Source organism: Anticarsia gemmatalis, chromosome 12 (genome assembly GCF_050436995.1).
Source record: "Anticarsia gemmatalis isolate Benzon Research Colony breed Stoneville strain chromosome 12, ilAntGemm2 primary, whole genome shotgun sequence".
Lineage (NCBI taxonomy): Eukaryota > Metazoa > Arthropoda > Insecta > Lepidoptera > Erebidae > Anticarsia > Anticarsia gemmatalis.
In genome coordinates, this window is record NC_134756.1 from 4197365 (window position 1) to 4221879 (window position 24515).

At 33.8% G+C, this 24515-nt stretch overlaps 1 protein-coding gene across 6 annotated transcripts in view; it reads left to right on the forward strand.

Moving 5' to 3' along the window:
• Positions 1–24515, forward strand: part of IP3K2 (Inositol 1,4,5-triphosphate kinase 2) — a 177944-nt gene that overhangs the window by 93197 nt on the left and 60232 nt on the right. The window contains exon 1 of one of the 6 annotated variants that reach the window (XM_076121295.1): positions 17883–18613. The exons of the other annotated variants lie outside the window; for them this stretch is intronic. Coding sequence (XP_075977410.1) covers positions 18107–18613 — 507 coding nt within the window. The 5' untranslated portion in view covers positions 17883–18106. Of the gene's footprint in view, positions 1–17882; positions 18614–24515 lie in introns of those variants that run through there. 6 annotated transcript variants of the gene reach the window in all.

Sequence of the window (24515 nt, forward strand, 5' to 3'; positions counted from 1 at the left end):
CACCACTGCACCTATGTAAATATATTATGATAATAATTTTAAGCTTTAGTATAAAGGTATATTACTCGGTTATAGCGCTTTAGGTGCTTAACATAATTCTGTAATCCCCATGGCTGTAAAAATGTTTCGAATGATACCTTATACATCTATTTGCCGTACAGAAGCCATATAAATATCTGATATAACGCTCAAGGCGCTATTAAAGACCTACGCAACTCTTTTATAGATGAGTAATACACTAGCCCTAAAAAAATCTGTTATAGAACCTAAGGCATTACAAAAAGCTTATTTACGCTCTTGAGCGCTATAAGCGCAACGCATAACTCCGTTTAAACTCCTTTATCTCCTAAAGTCCCCTTATACAGTTAACGGTGTTATAGAAGATTCCATTAACTCAGTTATACTTCCCTAGGCTGTCTAGCGATGCAATTACATGCTCATATATCACTATAAGTCATTAGTTTCCTACTAAACGGCTACTGTCCCGCCTAGCTGTTAAAGGGTTTTTTAAATAGCTAGTATACAACTTATAGAGAATTGTACAGCATTTGAACGACTCTTATGCAACTATCAGGCTGTATAACGACTGTATAAGCAGCTTGTGTGCTAGTTGGGTAGTCTATTATTAACGAACCTAACCTTCCTAAGCTACATCATGATGCCTGGAGGATATAGAATGTAGTCTTAGAGTCTATAGATAATGATCGGGACATTGTTATATCGTACGATCCATCAAATGAAGCTATTTCTTGATTCTCTAATTCATAACAGTACCTAAGAATTTTGAAAACCTCTGTAAATAAACAAAATATTGTAAGCAAAATTAGCTTCTATTTTTTGAGAAATGGATAAAATTCCATCGTTTTAAGGAGATCAAATCTAAAATTCCCGACTACCACAACTAACCATCTGTTCATAGACTCCATTCATAAAAGAATTCCCTTGCATAGTGCACGGTCCAGTTCCGTGACGTCATCGGACACGGTTCGAATGCTCGGTCGTGTCGTGCGTCACAGTGACGTCACAACTCTCTTTAAGGCTTTCTTTTATATCTGAACGTGCTCGGAGGCAGGTTGAAACGCATTGTATGCGCGACGCGACAGCTGTGAATGTCGGTCCGGGATGCGATTTATTACCGACATAGTTTACATATTTTGTTTTAGGTATGTTGAGTACCGGTACTATTGAGTGGATTTGTAGACTGTAGTTATGTGCATACTTAAGTAAGAGTTATGTAGAATGTAGGTGACGGTAGACTGCCAAATGTAGCTGGACGCAGTGCGATAGTCCAAATGCAAAATCTGTCTTTTGTAAGACGTAATTAAAAACAAATATGTAAAGCTTAGAGTTTTATCAGGTCAACTGGTTATTAACTTTAAGTCAGTCTCTTTTGCGATCTAAATAAATTGTATTAGTATAAGATGCTCGCACCTGGATAAAACTTGTAAAGACCCCTTGCAATTTAGTCACACCTGCCAACATATTAAAAATGTTAAAAATAACACAAAAAAAAAACTTCAATATGGATGTAGAAACCCGCGCTTTTAAATATAAATGTGCATTTACATTCAGCTGCACCCAGCAAGGACATTAATCAACTGTCAACTCTTCAAAGCACTTCTCCCTTGTCCATCCATCAAGCATTCTGACGTCATAGCTTCGAATACCAGGCTGCTGACGTCACGAGCCCGTCAGAACACCCTTTAAGGCTCACTGCTGTTCCATTTTTGGTACAGAAATATCAACTGATATACGTGATGAAAGTCAGGACAGCACAATGGAATTCGAAGTAAGGATGTCGTTTGTTAAACTGGACATTTTGTTGGTCGGAAGTCGGTATTGATGGGTCTTTGGACATGCCGATTTGTAGTACAATGTAGCTTGTTTATGGGGACTTTGTGATGTGATTTTTAATGTATAAAAAAAAAGTTATATTCGGATTTTTTGGCCTTCGTTTATTGTTCTTCTATTTTGTTCGTTGTTCTACTCTTTAACACCTTGTTCTTTTCTGTTTCTATTTCTCCATGTTTTGTGTCCTCATATTGCTTTCGTTTAGACTGTCGATCTGTACTAGACTCTCTTGGGTCTTATGATAGTTAGCTGGACATCGCTCTTTATAAACAATTCTCGCCAATGTGATTATTGCTACGGCTAAGAACGAAGATTCACTTATTTTACATAGAAAGTACATTCGGAAATTCTGCCACGTTGTAACAAAATAATTGACAGGGTAACACAGTGTAATCATAAATTTACGAAATTTCGTATGCCATCCTAATGATTAAACATTATTATGCTCTATATTTACCCTTAGTTACATATTTAACTGCTACTTAAAATAGAATATGAGCAATATCTAATTTTAGTAACCATTACCGTATGACTTACTAAGTGATGTCACTAATACCGTCTCAATTACTAATATGAACTGCTATTAACATATTTCTGACTGCCATATGGACGCAGAAGATTTATAACTTTGACCTAGGCAATAAAATATCGAATTAGGTACCTGTAATGAAGCCTATCTAAGTACCTGCCAAAATCGTCTACCTGACACAAACATGTGGGTGACTTGATTTCGGCAACTCTTTACTTGTAAAGAATCGTAGTGGCGAATTGTTGACACCTTGTTGTTGTTTTATTGTACGAGGTAACAGTTACCGCATACTAGGTTGTAGAGGTCCGATAAGCTGTCGCTCCCTGTAAAATACTGGTATTCATCTGCATCTAGTGAGACAAGAAGCCTACTCCAACATAGTTGAAAAAAAGGCTAGGCTGATTTTAGGTTATTTTTACTTTTAGAAAAAGAAATTACTCCTAGGCTCTCGAATTCGGTTAAATGACTGTGCACATGTGAGCAAGAAAACCAACGCTATATACACGACAACATTCAAAGCCGTATACATTATTTAAAATTTCATTGAACTGTCAGATTTGACAGTTACCTATCCTAACAATTCGCTTTCCATATTTTAATATATTTGAAGAAATATCCATGTTTTTTAACCTTGGTTTTCTAAAATCCATTGACGATAGTTTTGGTATGACATCATTCGGCATTGTCAATCCTTGCAACGTTTCATGCGACATATAACCTCAAAATAACAATGGGGATTTAGTAATAAATGAGTTATGTAAATTAAGATGCGTATAAATAACTTATTTTAAAATACTAGTGTCTAAAAATAACTGTGTATGTAATAGTGGGAAGTGACTAAGTTTAGATTGATTTAAATTTATTTTATTAATATTATTTATTAATCTTAGTCCCAGAGCTATCTTTTTTTGTTAATAACACAGATTTCCACATTAATAAACTGCTTAAGCTTGTATTTCATGGAATGAAATGGTTTCAAACATAGATAAACTCGAAATCGCGATTCTCTACCATTATCGACTGCTGACAACTAGGTAACAAGAAATCTATACTAATATTATAAAGCTGAAGAGTTTGTTTGAACGCGCTCAGGAACTACGGGTCCGATTTGAAAAAATATTTCAGTGTTAGATAGCCCATTTATCGAGAAAGGCTATACATACATAAATATATCATCACGCTACGACTAATAGGAGCAGATTGCCAGTAAAAAATGTTACATAAACGGGGAAAATTATGACCCATTCTCTCTTATGTGACGCAAGCGAAGTTGTGCGGGTCAGCTAGTTTTGTATAAATCTGATGAGCGCTTTTAGCGGGCACTGTTAGTACTATTTTGTCCGTTCATTTGAAATGTCAAATTGTCGATAGGTACTCAATAGTAATGACTGCCCACATTCGCGTTACTGAGCTTACCTCGTTATAAGGGTAGATTGAGTTTAGTCCAATGCAATGGAGGAATTATATGTTAATGAGGAGTAATATTAGTAGTTAATAATGTATTTATTTCCAAAACCCACATATTTAAAAATACTTAAGAATGAATGTGAATCACGATTCGCGGTCTCAAATTGGTTTCGACTATAAATTTAAATAATTCGTTCTTCCAATATTTCGTGACATTTGCACTTAAAATTATTAGAAATCAATTTCTGTATGTAAATGTTGCGGTTTTGTTCAGCTTAATAAAGACGAATTAAATTAATAAATATAAAAATAAAACAGAAAATAATATGTAACTCATTAAATTATGGCGTTGTCCTAAATGGCTAAGAATCGTTCGAGCAAATGCAGTTTTGTTGCCAAGGAGATTAAATTCATATAATTAATTCGTAGAAACCGCACAGGTACTGGAATGTTACTCTTAACGCGACATATTATTAGCTCTAAATATCTTTTATGATCTTGTGCCAATTAGGAAGATACTCTAAACTTTGGAAATACCCAAACGTCCATATTCCACTCAGGTATGTGTAATTTAATTTCATTAAATACTAGCTCGTTTAATATAATTTACGTGTTTCGAGGGACTTTACTATAGACCACAAACAAAAAATCGAATTGAACCAAAATAGCTCTCTGTCTACTGTAACGCGATTCTCTACCAATATTGACAATCGACAACCGTCTAGCTTTGGAGAAATTCTGCATGAAAATCTTATCAGCACCTCTAGCGGGCGTCCTAGGTACTATTTATGCAGTACATTTTTAAATGTCAAACTCCCGAAACTCGATAATACTGACCGATTTTCTGAATTGATCATCTTCTCTGAAATATTGACTTTTTTATATGCGTCAGTCTATTGTTAGAAAGGAAAGCTATAATTACAATTGAAAAATGTAAATTAAAATTAATTAGTCAAACCTTGATTATTTCAAACCTTTATTTATTAAAGTAGCACAACAATATTAACTGACGTCAATACGGAGTTTAGTTTAATGACAAAAAATATAGCAATAATAAATAATAGTATGTTTACGTTATAATAATGATAGGGCTTTTAGTGGGGGTAGTTTATTGAAATTTCGGTTTTTTATCATGTTTTCATAAGCGTTCTTGTGTTCTTTGGTGACACTGATTTGTTTTCTTATGTTTCTTGTTACCTAAACGGGTACTGATAGGAAATATATCTACGACAAAAATATGAAACTATTTATTGCTATTGTTATTCAATTTGATGAGCTTAGTACTACCCACTGATAGGTAGGGAAACTAGTCATAAGTCTTCATTATTAGGAATGTCAAAAAATAAAAGGCAAAAACTTGAATTACCAAAACGAAAAACTAAATTATATTGCTACAAAAAGAAGAAATAATGTTCAAATATCTGGTTTGGTGTGTAATAAAAAGGGGCTTGAAAATTTATTGTGACGTACTGGAAAAGGGTTTGTGAGATTAGGGGAACCACATAATAGATTTATTTAAACTTCTCATAAATATTTTATTTTATTTCGTAGAATTTTATTTTCCAAGACGAATATTCTAATCGGAAATTTTACGCAGACGATAAACTATACATTCGATAGATTAATCTTAATATTTTTTTAATTATTCATACAATTTGCGTCTTAAACAAAACATCAATAAACTGCCGGCAATCACTGCCTAGGCTGTTTCAATCAGCATCTGTATAAAAAAAATCCCCTAGCGTTGATTTTCCTGCAGCATTTTGGACCGTACAAAAAAATTGTATTGAATAAATATCTAAATTAGTCAATAAATAACATTTGACAGGTTAATTTTGTTTTGTTAACATTCAGAATAGAATCTAGTGTATTCATAATACCAAAACGAGTTTTAACTATGCCTTATGCCTGTTTTTTTGCCTAATGTCTTAGATTGACGGCATACATAAAAAACACGGTGTTAAAAACAAGATAATCTTTGAAAAAAATACTGGCATAATACCTCGATCTACGCACAATGAAGGTTTAAAAAATAGTCAATAAATTTTTCGCTTGACAGTCTGATTTTGTTTTGTTCAAGATAATTGATTAACGGACTATTGTTTTGTATTTTTAATTAGAATACCTTTTTTGTAAGATGTTTTCTCTTTGGAGAATGTCAGAATTCCGACGTGGTGTTTTTTTCTATTTAAATTTTAATTGATTCCTAATTAGTCTATGCTTGTTATTTTCTGAATAGATAATGCCATCAAAAACATTCTGTAAAAACCTCAAGTCTCGCCGTAAAAAGTTGTGAGATCTATTTAATACCAAGTCGATTAATCTATTTAGTCTCTACTAAAAGGACCTTCTGTCTTAAGTTATTACGTATGTTATTATCATGCCAATTTAAAAAAAAACCTTTAAAACAAATAGACCGACCTGGCCATCGCATGATTTGATTAGTAGTATGTATCACACTACACAGCACGACGAGAAGTTAATGCTCCTGAAATGTTAATGGCGAATTTGTGTTTTCTTGCGATGACCAAGTCGATCTATTTGTTTTAAAGGTATTTTTTTTTAAATTGGCATGATAATAACATACGTAATAACTTAAGACAGAAGGTCCTTTAAGTAGAGACTAAATAGATTAATCGACTTGGTATTAAATAGATCTCACAACTTTTTACGGCGAGACTTGAGGTTTTTACAGAATGTTTTTGATGGCATCTCACTTCTTTTTGTAGAGCGAACATAAGTCCAATTTGTATGGAAAGACGTTATTTTTTCATAATTCAACATATTTTCCTATGAGAATGTTGTTCAGTTTCATGGGCTAAACACCCTTACCCACCCTATACCCCCTCCCGTTATGCCTCATATAGTATGTACCTAGTTACACCTATTTATTTTATTTTCTACAGTAATAATAATTCATTAACTGCAAATGTAACCTTGTAATCTTATACATTTATATGGGATTACAAAGTTATTGTTGCAGTTGGTGTATTTAGAAAACTGGACCGAAATTAGAAAATATTAGATTTTTCCCATGATTAAGACACTAAACCCTATTTGTATTCTAAATTTTAAGCTTCTAAGTCTGCTAGAAGTACCTTAGACTTTTGATGATCGGTGAGTCAGTGAGTCAGTGAATCAGTGAGTGACAAAATTCAAAATTTTAACAAGTTGTCATTCTTAAACTACTGGTTCAAATTGACTGAAATTTTAAATATACCGTATTTATACAATGACTGATTAGTTGCTGAAAATCCAGGCTTCTTGTTTTATCCACAACGAAATTATAGGGGTGTCAAAAATAGCCCGAATTGCTTCGAGAAAAGGATGTTACGGCCGTGCCGCTTTTTCTTTGCTCGACTTGCGGGGGCACTTCCGTGCCCCCAGATGTTACAAACAAGAAAAAGAATAGCGCGTTATTGCAATTTTGTTAAACATTTTTATTTTTATTACTTATGTACTTACATTTGACCTAAAAGAGAAATAAAATGAAAATGATATTATTACTACATAGTTAACTCCTTAAAATAATATCGGTCATAATGAAGACAACCGTTTATACTACCAACAATATTTTTCACAATAAAATTTAATTATTTCTTCAAAACAATGTGTGTGATTTGAGTTAAGCAGGAGTAGTTTGTAAGGAAAGCAAGCAGGACTTTAGCCTACCTCTATGGGAAAAAGGCGTGATTTTATGTAAATATGAAACAATTTCACAAGTTTTACTTTTAGTACCGATATTTTCACATACAAAAGTAATACCGATTCAAGGCTCAGTTCAGCACGCATTGAGTACATAGGTATGTGCGTCACAACGGCGCTGCCTCCGTTTTCATTTAGTACAAAGCCGCTAAAAAGGTTAAGTGAAAAAAATGCCAGTGGGCGAAGCGTTTTTGCGTTGTTACACTGTTGTTGTAAACAGCAATTTGTTATAGTTCAACAACTTAGTAGGAAGCCTTGTATGCAAGGTTCGCGACTGACGAAGGTACACTTATGCAGCTAACGGTGGCCTGCCTGATACTGCTACTTTATTTTGGAAATACACAAAATTATTGATTAAAATCTAAATAAATCGTTTAATTTTAAGTTACTCTACTAAGTTGTTGGATTATAGTTCATTGAGTGCTCGTTTATACTCACTCAGCTTTATTTTTGAAGGTATAGGTATAACCTTTTGGCTTGCGTTTTTCTTTGTAGTTGATTTAACTAGCTTCACTTCAAACTAGTCTTCGGAATTTTTACATGTATATTTCATCGATAGATATAATATGATCCCTAACCCTCATTTGGCAGCGTAAGAAATTAAAAGCTTAACCCGTCCTTAGTTTCGGGAGAAGACCCTTGCCCAGTAATGGACAATAATAAATAGGTTCTAAAAAACATACGTAAACATTGATAAATAGTTATTTTTATATTCTTAAATTCAAATCGCTCATTTTAATACATTACACGGAATATTGATGACACAGACGAAATTTACAAATTACATTTGAATTGTAAAAACAGGTATTTCTATTCCAAATTAAATAAAACTACGTCATTACTGCTACAATATAAAGAATTGTAGACGGGAAATACTCAAATCTAGATTTTTTTCCACAATTTCTGCCTAGTGGATGAATAATTCGCGTATTTTTAGTTTAGTCATAAATAGTCTTAGTAGGTCAATGTTACTATAGGGTGCAAGGCCTTTGGGTCAAAACAATGTCATTTCAGGTCAAAACAAGGACGGGGTCAAATCCCGTGCAAATAGGACAGTTACTAAGAAACAGATACTAATGTTTTTTACCGAATCCATTCAATAATTTTGTCTTTGAAGTATTTTGGACGGAAGTAGGTAGATAACATATTTTCCTGTTATTTAAGACTTTGTATCTTTTATGCGAAACTTAAACTTTTATTTTACCTGGTAAGGTATTTTTATTTATTGCGTCATAGTGATTGATCTAGATTTCATTGATGGGTTAAAGTAAGAAACTATTTGGAGTTCGAAATTAATGATAACGATTGAGTTTAATAAAATTATCAAGCTTGTTTATAAATTTTATCTATGATTTAGTTTATTGTTGCAATAAAATGTTACTTTAACTGTTGAACTTATTTGTTTCTTTTTTAACATAATTATATTATATGAACTCAAGGCCAAATCCTTCCGCTGTATAAGAACAAAATTATATTTTTCGGACTCTGATGTCAAAAGTATTTATTACAACTTTTTATTTTTTTAATCACCACAAATGTTCTTACTGAATAGCTATGCATTCTTCACTAAGTTTAATCTACTTTTTCCCTATCATTGTAACTTTAAACATCTATACTAATATTATAAAGCTGAAGAGTTTGTTTGTTTGTTTGAACGCGTTAATCTCAGGAACTACTGGTCCGATTTGAAAAAATCTTTCAGTGTTAGATAGCCCATTTATTGAGGAAGGCTATAGGCTATATAACATCACGCTACGACCAATAGGAGCGGAGTACCAGTGAAAAATGTAACAAAAACGGGGAAAATTATGTTTCTCTTATGTGACGCAAGCGAAGTTGCGCGGGTCAGCTATGAATAATAAACTGCCAGAATGCAAGCGGATTTTCCTTAAAAAAAACCCAAAAAAATCGTAATATCTTTACTACTTCTATGGAAGTTAACCTTTTGTTTAAGGTCTTGACGTAGTGTTACTTCACGAAGGATTCAATTAATGAATCAAAGCACGTCATTAAAAACATGCATTTTTAGCAAATTTGGCCTGGATGGAATTGATAGCCGAGTAGTGCATGTATGCATTTAGTCGATAATTCAAACCCAAGGCAACATACCATTAACTTTTCGAAGTTCTAAATGTGTTCTATGAGAATTAATAGCCCTTGTTATAACGGTGAAAACGAAGTGATGAAATATAGCATGAGTGAGAGTTCTTTAAATATTTTTTGAATGTTATGTCCCCAATCCGTCAGCCAGCGTGGTGGTCTCAAAGTCTAACACTTCTCGCATTTCAGAGTGAGACCCCTGCCCAGCAGATGAACCGTAATAGAGTCATTATATTGAAGGACTTTTAAAGAAATCATTATTGTTAGTATAATAACAGTGCAAATTGGTCCGTGGTGTAATAAAACCTAGTAATTCAAACAGACAGAAACAACTACTAACTTTTTTACAACCTATTATGAATTTCAAAAAGCAATTGCATTGTAAAATAAGTGTACTAATGCAATACATTTGCGCAGTAATTGACGTAACAGGGTTTATTTACATCGTTATATAATATTATGCCAATAGTCAAGAGCTTCGACCCTCCGTCTTTCAGCAATGTTAATATAGGCGTCGAAGAATGCAATCGAAATCCCACCGCCAGAAAGAGATAGCCATATACAAACCGTATAGCGCTATCCTTGTCTGACCATAGAACTTGAATCGCTTAACATGTCAGAGTATAGACCTAGGTTTCATTTGAACGTCATTAGACGTTTTGAATTATGGATTTTGTATCCCTATTTGTGATTCAAAAGATGTATTTTTACTTTTATAAGTGTATCGTATAGTTTATATTAGAATATTATGTTTTATTCCAATATTATTGTAATCGTATGATGATTTCGCGGTTGAAAGATCTCAGTTGTCTAACCTGTCATACTTATAATAAACTTCATTTTGGCAGACAGTTTGACTGAAGCTGTGCGATTTATCACGCATTCCTGTATAAGTATACACTGCATTTTAAACAGTCGTTAACCCTAATCGTGTGTCAGAACTCTATGGAAAGTTCTCTACAAAGCGTAAGCCCGAGAGAAAGATTACGTTGCGAATAGTTTACCCAGTATTTTGTATAAAGACTATAAAGTAATGACACGGTTTTGATCTAGTTCTTCGTGTCAATTATTGTGTTCGGCTGTTTGCCTTAAGTTCTGACAGTGTAAGCAATCGAAGACGTAAGCCTTTACCAATGAATTAGTTCTTATGTGCTCAATTTATATTAATACCATCATCTATGCATCCTAACCACTATATTAAACTGCACGTTTGGCGCAGTGGTGTGGTGGATTAGAATCCTACCCGGGACAAATATTTGTGTGATGGGCACAAGTATCTTTTCTGTTCTGAGTCTGGTCGTAAATTTATCGATATATCAGTTATCTGGTAACCCTAGTACTCTGCTTAGTCTGGAATCAGATTATCGTGTGTGTTGTTAATTGATACACGTCAGGTATTTTCCGGGATCGTTCATGTCTGAGAGCTCTTGGTAAAGTCCCACCACAAGATTTATTCTTAGTCCACAAGATGTCATTAAAAACCCAAAAGGGATAAAAGTGGTATTATCTCATCAGATTTCCTAACAATGGATCAACTAATAGTCTGGGAAGTAACGTGTTCTGATCGCTGTATCGCATGTTCATAATGATATCGACTGTAGAAAAACTAATTCGTTTTATCTGATCAGCTAAAAATAGCTTTTGGTACACGCCATTGTAGTTACGTCATTATTATTTTAAGTCTCTCTTTTATTATACCTATTTGTTATAGATTGGCTGTGTTACCAATAAACGTCGCGCGTGTATGCATTAATTAGTTATACAGTGTTTTGTCACTTTCAATTAATTTTGAAACTGTACATGAGTGAAAAATGTTAAACAGTGTATAATTATAGTTCGTAGGATGTAAATTAGAAAGGTAGAGCGTCTATAAAATTGTTTATTCTCTAGCTAATTGTTAAATATATGGTTGCTATGCTACATAAGTTCTATCAGTTGTTTCTTCCAATATTTTTTTTTACTCTAACACTGCAACTCTTGTTTATTATATTTAATACTATTGCTTTTTTTCGTTTCCGTATTTAGTTTCGTTGATTCATTTTTGATACCTGCAGTCCCTGAATTTTGATTATTAAGCAGTAGTGGTCCGACCGCAACTGCTTATTAAATCATTATGATGGTCTACGGTCCGGTTCCTTCACAAACCACTATGACGCAGGAGACCATTTCAAAGAATTGAATGAAATTGGTGATGAAATGCCAAGTCATTTTACGCATGTAGAATAATCATATAACACGTTCACATGTGGTTTGCCGCTACAACTCATTCGTTTGAGCCCCACTCTCGTTCAATTCGTACTAGTGCTATTTCCTACTATTATCGACTATCGACAATCGACAAGGTATCGTAATTTCTATATGAAAAGTAGTTCCTACTGCACGGGCGCTTATCAAAGCGCCCGTGTACGGGTGCAGTAGGAACAATTTTTGCAGTATATTTTCAAATGTCAATCCGGTGATACTCGATAGAACCATCTATAGAAGATCATATTACTGTAGCGCGATTCTCTACAGTTGCTATACCTAATCGAGTAACGAGAGTATGACATTTGAAATGTAGTACATAAGTAAAGAACTGTTAGAAGCCAATTTTCATACAAAATTTCCCGATACGTAGCCGGTTGTTGATAGTCGATAATGGTAAAGAATCACGCTGCTGAATACCGGCAAACTGATCAGAAACTTTACGAATAGCTCCTAGACATTGTGGTCGAGTTTTATGAATCTACTTTCAAGATTTACATATACAGAATAGTAATTTAACCACAAAATGTCAACTCAATAAAGAAATCAAAGGAAATGATTCTTAAAAAACCCCGATGGCGTTAAAAAAAACCCGTGCGTGTTTTAATAAGATTAATAAAACTGGTCTGGAACTACAGGAAAATGCTTGGTAAAAGTAATCTAAATATCTACTTAATTACAGATATAAGTTACAGTCGTATAATTTGTAATGGGTATTATTCCTGATCATCATGAAATAAATTATACAGACGTACATAATATGCATGTTTTATCCAAATTTGTATGAAGAGGTGTAACATATTCACGTGTCGCCATTAACAATGTTAGTTCCATCTAATAGGGGGCAAGCCTGTTGCCAAATATCAGACAAGTTACCGAGCTGCGGGCTCTTATAGACAAAACTAATTTTCTTTTTATATCCTAATAAATAGATGTAAAATTGTGGAAAGATTAACTCGAACGAAGAATATTTATTTTAAAAAGATGATTATTTAAGTCAGGGGGTCGAGTCCGGCTGACCGAACATAAGAAACAACGAGTATTTGAGTCAACCAATAACAAACTCCGTACTTGTTGCGTCCCTTTGAAAATAAGATGATTTTGCAACCCCAATCAAAAGCTTTTACGTACCACCCCTTTGCAAAATGGAAGGCGGATTCTCAGTTATTAGAAAGGGTGGCGGCAACAGATAGTCTTTGACGGCTTGACCGCCCTGCTAGCTTTGATGCACGCAGTATGTACTGTATTATACATAAAAGTTAGTAAGTTATTTCAAAATAGGATTATTATACAGCCTGAATTTATACATTAGTTCATTTTTTAAATACACAAATTATTTATATACTTACATAAGATCACCATACCACTTCATGTATGAAATACAGCCACGTTTTTCCAAACTTACTATTGCATATAGAGAACTCGGGAATCAAACTCGAAAACTGGCGATAAGCAGTCGTATATACTACCACCCATACTACAGAGACACGCCGTATTTTGTAAATACTTTCGCAATTCATAATACCCAGTGATTTCCACCACAAAGGTTTGATCAATCGTAATCAATGCGTCATGATTTCATTAAAGGATGTGGAATGGGAATTGAAGGCGGATGGGAGTGGTGTATGACGTCACAAAACCAATTATGGAGTATACAAATAGACACAATTTTAATATAATTTAGTTCATTGGAACCGTATTGGTATAGAGGAAAGATTGAACCGTATTACACAATGGCGATGACATAGCATGTACTTAAATGATTGTGTTACCAAGTGACTTTACAGTTATGAAATACGGAATTGGCATCTTTTAATCTATATAGTTGATACGATTTTCTATGTTGCCAATGTTCTGATGAAATAATGTTTTTTTACAGGTAAGGGACTCTTATTACGAAATCAAAGACGACAATTAACGCTGAGCGGTATGTAACTATAAATGAATATCATTATGTTTACTTAGATAATCTAACACAACCTGACAAAGTTACAACCCGCAGCCTTGTTCGTGGGCATCCTCTATTTCATCTTATAGAAGATAATTGTTGAAAGGTATAATCTTGCACTATTCTCGTACTGAATTTCACCAAGATCGTTTCAACGGTTTAGTCATCAAAAGGCAATGTTCGCTTCAAATTGCTGTCTAACTTAAGCATTTAAAAAAATATTTTGAATTTTTCTGACAGACCGTAACGAAACACGTTAAATACTTAACTTTTGTGTTCCATCAAAATGTACCCAACACCTATTTAAACGTTGTAACTACCGTACAATGACGTCACGGTACATTAAATATTTATGAACAAAAAACTTCCTGACGATGATACTTTTTGTAAATTGTTTATTGATTTATCACAAGTTATATGTGATAAATAATGGTTTAAGGGTACGTTTCACCATTGAGAACAAGGCGTAATAAAATAAAATGCAATGAGCCTGGACTCTTTTCGAAGAGGTCGTAAATGTAAGTGAATTTTAATACTTCCGCGAATTTACAAGTGTCTGTTACATTGTAACGTATTGATTGATACTTTGTTTTTTTAAGTTCCGGAAGAAAGAGAGAAATTTAAGAAAACGCTGACTAATATCTTCTATAATAATATGATGATATTTGTGACTATTCATCACTATGAAGGATTCATGCCCAGCAGTAGGATAATAATAGGTTAATAAAAAAAACAATCCTAACGCTCTTGAATTGAGTTAGGAATTCATACATTATTAGGAATGAAACGTAAAATGCGGTGATTTACTGTTATTAAGTCTTTAGTTCTATAGAGGCGCCTGTGGCTTAGTTAACAACAGACGTGCGGACCGATCACTGAGGTTAAACTACGCTTGCCGAGGTTGTTCTCTGGATGGGTGACCATCTTATACATATCGAGTTTCTCCGTGTTTTGGAAGGCACGTTAAATTGTGGGTCCCAGCCGTTAATTTTCAGAGATCTTTGACGGTCGTTAACAGTAGTCAGAAGCTTGAAAGTCTGACAACCAGTCTTACCGAAGGGTATCGTGCTATAACCCAGGTAACTAGGTTGTGGAGGTCAGGTAAAACATTAGTATTCAGCTGCATCCGGTGAGACTGGAAGCCGACTCCAACATGGTTTGGAAAAAAGGTTAAGCTGATATAAGTATTTAGCTCTATATTTGATATCACTGCAGGAACTGTGCAGTCACTAAAATCATAATTCTATTAGCTAAAACTTGTAGAAATACTAAAATGGCTAAGAGTATCAGTAAAGAAAAATTATTAGAAAAACAGAAACCATACATAAACTTGAGATATTATTAGCTGGATTGGCATTAATTATAATATTATTGCGTCGTCATATTATTCCGCACCTAAAAAACGGGTTTTAAATAAAAATAAATAATACATAGCAAGCAGTGCATTATAATTCAAAATATTTGTATGAAAAAATAACTGTGCTTTAAAAATTCATACAAGTTACCTGCTATCGAAATGATGTCGTAAAAAATTACAAATATGTATTTTTATATCTTATTTTTGTTACTTTCAATAAATAATTTTGACAACTAATGACCTATTGTGTACGAACAAGTGACCTTTTAAATACGGGACAAAATATTGACAAGTGTCCACCGAAACTGTTCTACTTGTTACGTGAAAGTTTTTTATTGAATCGGCTCAAGTGACAATTTAAGTTTGTTTTCAATATGTATTATTCATTTGTAACGTTAATATAATTTAAACCTACGTAAAAAACACACACATTTTCAAAACTTATGATCTATTGACTATTAATTGCCCTCTATAATTAAGTGTATAGTCTGTTTTATAATTAAATTTAAGATAGAGTCTCTTAGTAATTTAATTATAGCGACAAAAATATACCTATTAATATACCATATTGATATTTAAAAAAAATGTCTCAAAGGATTATAATTAGTTGCCCATTGAGAGTACCTATCAGTCAAATAATGAAACGTAATTCAATTCTCGTGCTTGAAACTAATACTCTTTCTACAATAAATATAAAATCGAGAAACGCTCTCATAAAAGTGGTACAAAAAATTGTCTGACATTAATTTATAAGGCAATGTTTTTATATTTTGTTCAATTGTAACTGGTTTACACAATTAAATCATTTATTAATCTAAACTTCTATGAATTAACGGTAGTACCTTAGTTGCCTTGCATTAGTTCGCAAGGTAGAGCTAATGAAAATAGCTGAAACATTTTATAGACCACTCGTTTTAATCTAAATACTATTAGTGATACTGGTCAATATAGGCGTGTTCTTAATTCTTAAATAAGTATCCGGTTTTAATTAAGCAAAAAAAGAACATGTGCCTAAAATAGAACTAACTTTACAATTCATATCCCATGTGATGGCGCGTAGATTGTATCACAAAACATTTTTTTTTTACTCGTTAACCACAAATAGTTTTTAGTTATTATCAATTAAATCACTAGTCATCGTGAGTATGGTAATTGAATTATAATATTATTTATGACGACAAATGAAGCCTCAGTAAGGCTGTTGATGTGTGACTTTACACCTATATACTTAGGCGTTATTATACAGGACTACAGCTTACCTTTCTCCCCAAGGCATTTACTATCTCCTCGCAGAATTTCATGAAAATGCATTCGCGTGACACAATAACAAACATTCATCAACCTTTACAAACTTCGACATTTTTAACATGTGTTGGAGTCCTATTGAAATAAGTGCTATCTTTTCAGACCAATATAAATTGTAAAGTTAACACTGATTTAATTAAATATGCATTTTTACTAAATTGTACATATTCAGCTAGCTAGCCGTCAATCGTAGGGCACTGACAATCTAAATAATATTTGTTAAAATGATCTCTTTTTCAACCCCTTCATTTCATTTAGTAAAATGTTTGAATTTAAGTACACGTCAAAAGAAATGCAGTACATAACAGTTTAATATCTAAAGATCTTTTTCAAATGCACTCTAAAAATCTTTATGCCGATGACGTTACATAAATATATAGGAAAAAACTATAATTTTTCTCATGAGAAAAATATTTAAATGTAGTTAGATTATAATACTTAACTATAACTACGTCATAGTAATAAATATAGGAATGCACTTCCTAAGAATGAATATATTATTATGACGTTTATCGCAAATTACATCGTAATCGGTGCAGGATTTTTGTGAAATGCTGTCACATTCTATGATTTCACACATTTTTTTTTCTTTGCAACTATGAGTAGGCCTCAGCTGAAAACTTTATCAGAACCCTAAACATTGAGAATGAATCCTGAAACTGATAAACGGTTTTTCAGCGACATTGATGCAAGCAAGCGTTTAAGGGACTATTAAACTCTTTTGATAATTTCTGGTACCTGATATTCAGAAATTGTAAAGCGATCCTTTATGCAAATATCATATGGGCGATGACGATTAGGTATCTGTTTATCATTTTTAAATCTACTGTATGGCTACAAAAGCCTTTACACCAATTCTTTCAGTCAGCATTCGATCAATCATTCGTTTGTTTTTAAAGTTCTCTTCGCAATCATTGTCCAGTATCAGTAACCGTCCGTTAATTAGAGCACTTGAAGCACTTGTTTACATAATTATTATCGCATTAACATTGTGTTGTACTTTGTCTGATAATGACCGTTAAAATTAGACCGAACAAGATTTGGCAAAAACAAGTTATATGACTCAGTTAGGAAACAATCTGCAATTTATTTCCTACGGCAAATAAACCGACTCATTAGACCACATGTGCTAGCCCAACACTCAATTCATTACACACGTAACAGTATATCAGGAGAACAGAATGTTTTCACACGAACTTTAATAGCCCATTACTTATAAATTAAACCTATAAGGATATACCTATATATAGACAAATAGGAAATATTAATTAAGAACTGTACTGCAATTGACGTCATCAAATAGAACATTACAAATTGCAACACTATGTACTAGCATTTTTATATTGGAGTCACGCACAAGGCTCTGGTGATTTCTAAATGAACGGCGGGTGTTGGGCTATCACCCGCATATCTTGTTCATCGACGTCGGCGCAGTATTTGGTAGAGCGTGGTTCAGTCGCGCGCGCGCGCTGCGTGAAGCCTACCGCGCCGGGTCACAGCGCATGCGCAGTGCACAACACGCTCGCACGTACGTCGCCCGCGTACCTCGCGCTCACGTACAACGCCAACAGAGTGACTATCAGTGTGACCTTGCATAAAAATGTCGTTACCCTGTCATCCAAACACCGGGAGACAGCACGTGAAGTGACACCTCATAATAATGCCTGAGTGCACGGAACAGTTTACATTCACCATTCCCATTATTCGTTACACCATGGACTCTGAGGACAGGCCTACTGACGCGGAGAGGCAGCAGCTCACCAAGAAGATGTCGTTGCTGCCGCCCGTCAAGATAGAGACTCCGGACAGCGGGAGACCTGGTAGGCGGTCATCTGAACCTAATAGGTACTACATACCACCGCAGTGCAACAACAGGTTGTCTCCGAGGAGTGCCAGGAAACGTGATTCGAGGAAGAATTCCAAGTCTAACATCAAAGATGACTCTCCAACGAAGGAGAGTTTTGGACCAAAACCGTGTAATTGTGAGGACTGTAGGGCGTCTAGTCCGTTGCCACCAGGTTATGGACCGCAGACCTTGTCTCCTGGTTACGACCAGATGAAGATGTCATTGTTGGAAGTGCCGTGGAACGAGGATTACACGGAGGCATCCAGTGACGACCTCAGCTCGGAGTGGGATTCCGATGTTCCAGAGCCGACTCCACCTAAGGTAATTTACCTCGATCTGTTCTATGTACAACGTGTTAACTTTATACACGTACACGTTGCTGTATTTATTATAACTACGTAGTTCTTCGAAGTCAACGTGTAATTATTCGCTCCAAAGTTTAAACACTTACATTTGGGAAAACAATTGTGTGTCATTAACATTAACGTCATTGTTTTATTTTCTGAATTAATTATAATACTACTTCATGAATTCTGACTTATAAAAACGTTGACGGAAAACAGGTTTCACTGTTTTTAATAATAATTATCAGCCACAATAGTTCAAGGCGCGTTCCTATTCGCCATTACCCTGAATAAAATACCGATTATAATTAAGATATTAATCTTGCATTCCAGTGCTTATATGTCAGTACAGCTATAACGATAATGGCTAATTGTCTTGACTATACTTTTGAAAGTATCAATGAAGCCAATAATGCTATTGATATGATAACAGACGTTCGCGAAACAATTGAATAGGTAATTAACATTGAACATTGAATTGCAAATTCGCATACGAAAACAGACTTTGTAATTTTGTATGAGGGGCCAGTATTTTTTCCCATCTTGAAAACATGAATATGTAGAGTTGTTATTTGAGGAAAATGTTGCGAAATTAACTAAATAAAAACGTGAATATTTTTGAACACCAGTCCAGATGAACGTGGAACACTTTCCGTATTTAAAGGGAGATTGCCGCATTTATTCATTATAATCATGATGTGAATAAAAATGTATAAGTTACCGGTTTTGATCCGACTTTGACCTGATTCGCAACGTACCCAAGATCATTTAATTCTAAATTTAGATTCTACCAAATTACCATCGAGTAGTTTGCGGCCTGCCCAGTTTTTTAAACTACGAAACAAAGATCTAGAAAGATTTATAGCAATAAGGTTTATTCCATTGAATTCTCATTGCGCTGGTTAAAAATCATTTCAAAGGCATTAATGAAAGAGTTATGTTGTAAAATTTTATGATTCATGACATTTATGCGACCACAAATACATTAATGTTTTAGTATACGATCGTTATTTTCAAACGCTTTAGTTCTGAATACCTACTCTCAGTTGACTCGAGTTGATATTTCATATTTTAAAACGATAACATGATATATTTTAAAATCCTTTTATCACCTTCATCCTGGCCAATGACATGAGTTTTAATACATATTTGAGGGTAAGCTTTGTGTTGTTTACATCCTCAATCATTCACAAACAAATACCTTTATCAATTTCGTTAAAATTATGAGCTTCTATCACAATTATAAGTACATCAAATCTCGCTTCTGATTTTGAAACCGGTTTAGCCTCTTTGGTGTTTTGTTTCAAAGTTATAATTAAAATAACTTCTCATTCAATATCAAATTAGCCGCCATATAAAATTATATCTTATTTTTTATAAGCTTTTGCTTTTTTTATACGTCTTTGCGTACTAGTATTATGTAAAGGCTATGTTTATTTAAAGGTAGGTAGAGTATTCAAAACAGATTTATTGAATTGACAACTTCTTTAACAAGAAGATCTGCTTCTGCTCTGAGTAATATAAGACGCTTTTTATCTCGATATCTCGATATCTCGATATGTGTCATGTGATAAGGCATTAAGTCCTCCTGTAAACTTTTTATAAAAGATAAATATTTTGCTATAACAACAAAATCTTTCTGCAAATCTTTCAATACAACGTCTTTACAGCCTAGGTTTTATATTAAAGCTACTATCATCTGAAATTCACGTGTTACGATCGTGTCATCCCACTTATCTTGAAACGAGACAAATGGAATCACATGAGCAATTTTAAGAGTTTACTGAGTATCAAACGTTGTAGGTGTGTGTAAATATGTCAACGATTTTATTAACTTTTATTTGAGTAGACTTCAACGCCCACTATTCAATATGAGACTGCCATTTGTATTTAGCTATCCCGGCTTGAGTGCAATTTGGCTCATATTTTTATCTTGTGACTTACTACATATCTGTGTGTAATATGGGTTAAAAACGGCATTGCGGAGTTGATTTTTGGACTACCTTTCATTGAACCATCTCCATTTTCTATGCTAGTTCTCGGCAAGATCGGTAAAGTGGTTTAGACGTGAAGATATTATGAGTGAGGCTTTCGTTTCCTACTTATTATATTAGTATATAAGAAAGGTCCTGTCCTTAGCCTGGTTTAGTGTCACACTGTTGGTCAAAAGCCTCTCCCTTTTCCTTCCAAATCACCCTATCGACGGCAAGATCCGAACAGTCACAGCTAGTTTATTTCAAATTGATGATCACTATTGAATACATTGCTGCCTTGACGTAACGTATTAATCACTATAATCTAAGGAAGAAAGCAATGTTCAGCATGCTGGCTTCCAAATAGTTGTCAACTGAGATACGTGATCGAGTGTCATCCGTGATACCAGGTCATCTTGACATTTTCGTTTTCGGCATTATACCAATCCAATAGTAGGTACCTAATTTCAAATCTCTACCTCTTGAGATATATTCGAAAAATCATATCTCCACCGAAATTTTCGAATTTTTTGCAGTTGATTTTGATATTCAAATGTCTTTGTGGTTACGTACCAAGTGTAATTTAAACACATGATATTTGTGCTGCAAAAAACTTCTTTAAACAGGTATATCCTGTCTAGTCTGTGATTGTTAGAATGTGGGTTTGATTTAGTATACCTAGTTGTTTAAGCTAGGTTGCGGTTAGGTTGACTTTTTGCCCCCTAATTTTATGCTCGGAAATTCTTTTAAGTTTCACATATTCATCTATTTAATAATCTATACTAATATTATAAAGCTGAAGAGTTTGTTTGTTTGATTGTTTGTTTGTTTGTTTGTTTGAACGCGCTAATCTCAGGAACTACTGGTCCGATTTGAAAAATTCTTTCAGTGTTAGATAGTCCATTTATCGAGGAAGGCTATAGGCTATATAACATCCCGCTACAGTCATTAGGAGCGGAGTAGCAACGAAAAATGTTACAAAAACGGGGAAAATTTTGACTCATTCTCTTAAGTGACGCAAGCGAAGTTGCGCGGGTCAGCTAGTTTATTAATAAAAAGAGCTCATAATAAAAAAGCAATAATAATTCTGTATATACGTCTTAAGTTTTGAATAGCATTTTATTTGTGCTACAAAACAACGTTTTCTCAGATATGCAAGTTTATGTGCAGGTTTTCTCAAATATCTTTTTTAGTTCTGATAGCTGTCTTTTAGATTTACTTCACACGTTCGGTTCAGCAATATTTATCGAAAAACAAAACGGATTCACGATTCACTTGTCCGGCTTGTGCTGATTGGGTTTATTTGCATGTATTCGGTTTTGCCGCCCGGCTAAGCCGATCAATACCAAACCGAATATATGTGAAACAATCCTTGCAGTCAAAAATCTGACAGCATATCTCTAAATAATATTATAAATACAATAAAAGTTAATTATCAAACAAATACGCAACAGCAAGTCAAATTTCTGTATACGTATTGTTGCTACCTTTTCAATCAAAAATGTCATTGATAAGCGCTGTCTCAACAAGTTATACAAAATAACCGTTACTTGTACTAGTTGCTTTCATACATTGTTGTTCATGTGAGTGAATGAACGAGTAATGGGAGAGGCCATTCAAGTACATTTGTTTGTGTATTAGGTACTACAAACTGTTTGTCCCATCAATGAAGATTATCCGGTCACTGTTTCGTAAATTAGGGCTGTAGTTTGACAAGCAATTCAAGTTCCGATGTCTGAGAGGGATAGCGCTATATAGATCTTATAGCCATCTCTCTCATGATAGAAGTTGGATAGCTACTGTGCAGTTTGTTTCAGATTACTGTAACGACAAACAATTATAAGTGAAATCCATACTTTACTTTGTACTCTATTTTACACTGCGATACGAGGACCTTATGAGGTTTGAGAACTACTATTTATGAAGGGTTTCCGTATTTCATGATTACTTTACTGCTGAGCGAAGTGTAGAGAAATAATGCGGTACAAAGCATAGAATAGGTTAAAGTATAGTAAACATACTACCCTAAAAAAAATACCGTTCTTAGATTTTGGACTTATAGATGAAGATAAATATAAAAAGGTAATTCTAACGTAGTACCTGCTCCTTTTTGGAGTTGATAAAAAGAGTAACAAAACCATTGCAGATTTTGTAAACAAACAGTACATAAACAATAAAGAAACTCATCAATGTATACTATATTATACGTATATATCGCTTATATTATTATTGTATACAGGCGGTGTACAAAAACAGTAATGACTTTAATCAGCGCCACGTCATCAATTATAATAGCTGACGTCACTACCATTATGTTAATATCGTTATTCTATGTTATTACCGCATTTAATAACGCAGTTTGTTTATGTATTGTGTACTTATAATATTAATGCGAAAGTTTGAAATTATATATGAATGTTGGTACGGTTTCACGCAAAGTAGAAAGTACTGAATGGATTTGGTTGAAATACGGTAGTCGGATAGTTGGTAATCTCTATGAAGCACCTATTAATATTTATAAGTATTTGTTTAGCAATATACTATTCATATATTATGATCTTACAGAAAATTTGCCAAAAAAAAGCTATTTGTGTAAAATAACATAATGCTAAAATTACTGCAAAAACCCAGCATTACTAACTTGATATCACTACAAACTGCAGCGCCATATAACATTGAAATAGTAGAGTCACAGTTACTGTTAAAATTATTATTCACGTTATATACATTGACCATTACAATATATTATATGTTCTCTCAGTGGTCAAGAGCAGGTACACATTGAACATCATCATATACATAATACATACATAATATTAAAAATATATAACTACAGTATTAAAACAATTGCCCGTCACGTACAAATCTACGCATTTGTTTTGATTCTTCAACATCGGCACGTCGGGCAATATGCCCTTGACCTCCTTGAAAGATATCACTTATAATTATCCTTGAGCCCTTCAAAGGCAATAATAATAAAGATAAATGGCAATAAACACATAAATAATTTGAGTTCAGTTGTACTTTACGATCGGTAAAGTATTTGTACGATAACCTTCAAGCAGTAGTGGAATAAGTACCGGGAGTCTGTCAAACAAATCGATGTATTGGTCTTAGTTCTTTAAATGTACGGTTAATAAAACGTAGGATCTGTTATAGTTTTCGATTTAAGCCTTACTATATAAAGGCTAATATCACAATAGTTAATTCTAAGAGTTTCAGGCCTGCCACTGTTTACTTCATTTTTAGTGAGAGAAACAACGAAAATTAGAGCGAAACTCAATAATGGCATAGATTATCTGCTTCTTTACCGATAGATGCTATTTGCAATATTTTATATTCATTACGACGCCGCACACTAACTTCTTTTAGCATAGTGCGTGCTACAATATTCGGTAGAAGTTTCGATGAAAAAATCAAATATTCTTTTTTTTTTTTTTTTTATCTTAAAAAAGACAACTCCCGCACTAAGAATTGCTCTTGTGTCGCGGGGACTTTTACAAACATACAAACAACGGACACAAAGCACAACCAGACCCGAAGCAATTATTTGTGGATCGCACAAATAATTGCTCCGTGTGGGAATCGAACCCACGACCTCCCGTTGCAGTGGTATCGGCGTGGCGACCTAAACCACTGCGCCACGGAGGCAGTTCTAATTTTTTATTTACTTTTTTAACTAAAAGTCAAATGAATGACATAATGTTTTAAATTAATGACTAAGCCTGATTAGTGATTAAAATAAATGTTAATTATTTTAAATACAACGATGACGTATTGATTACATCTATTGATAATGTTGATGACGTCAATCAATTAGGTATTGTAATGATAAAAATGGCATTTACATCGGTGGAAAACGTCAAAAAAGTGTTTGAACAATTGTTATCGTTATGCAAAGAAATT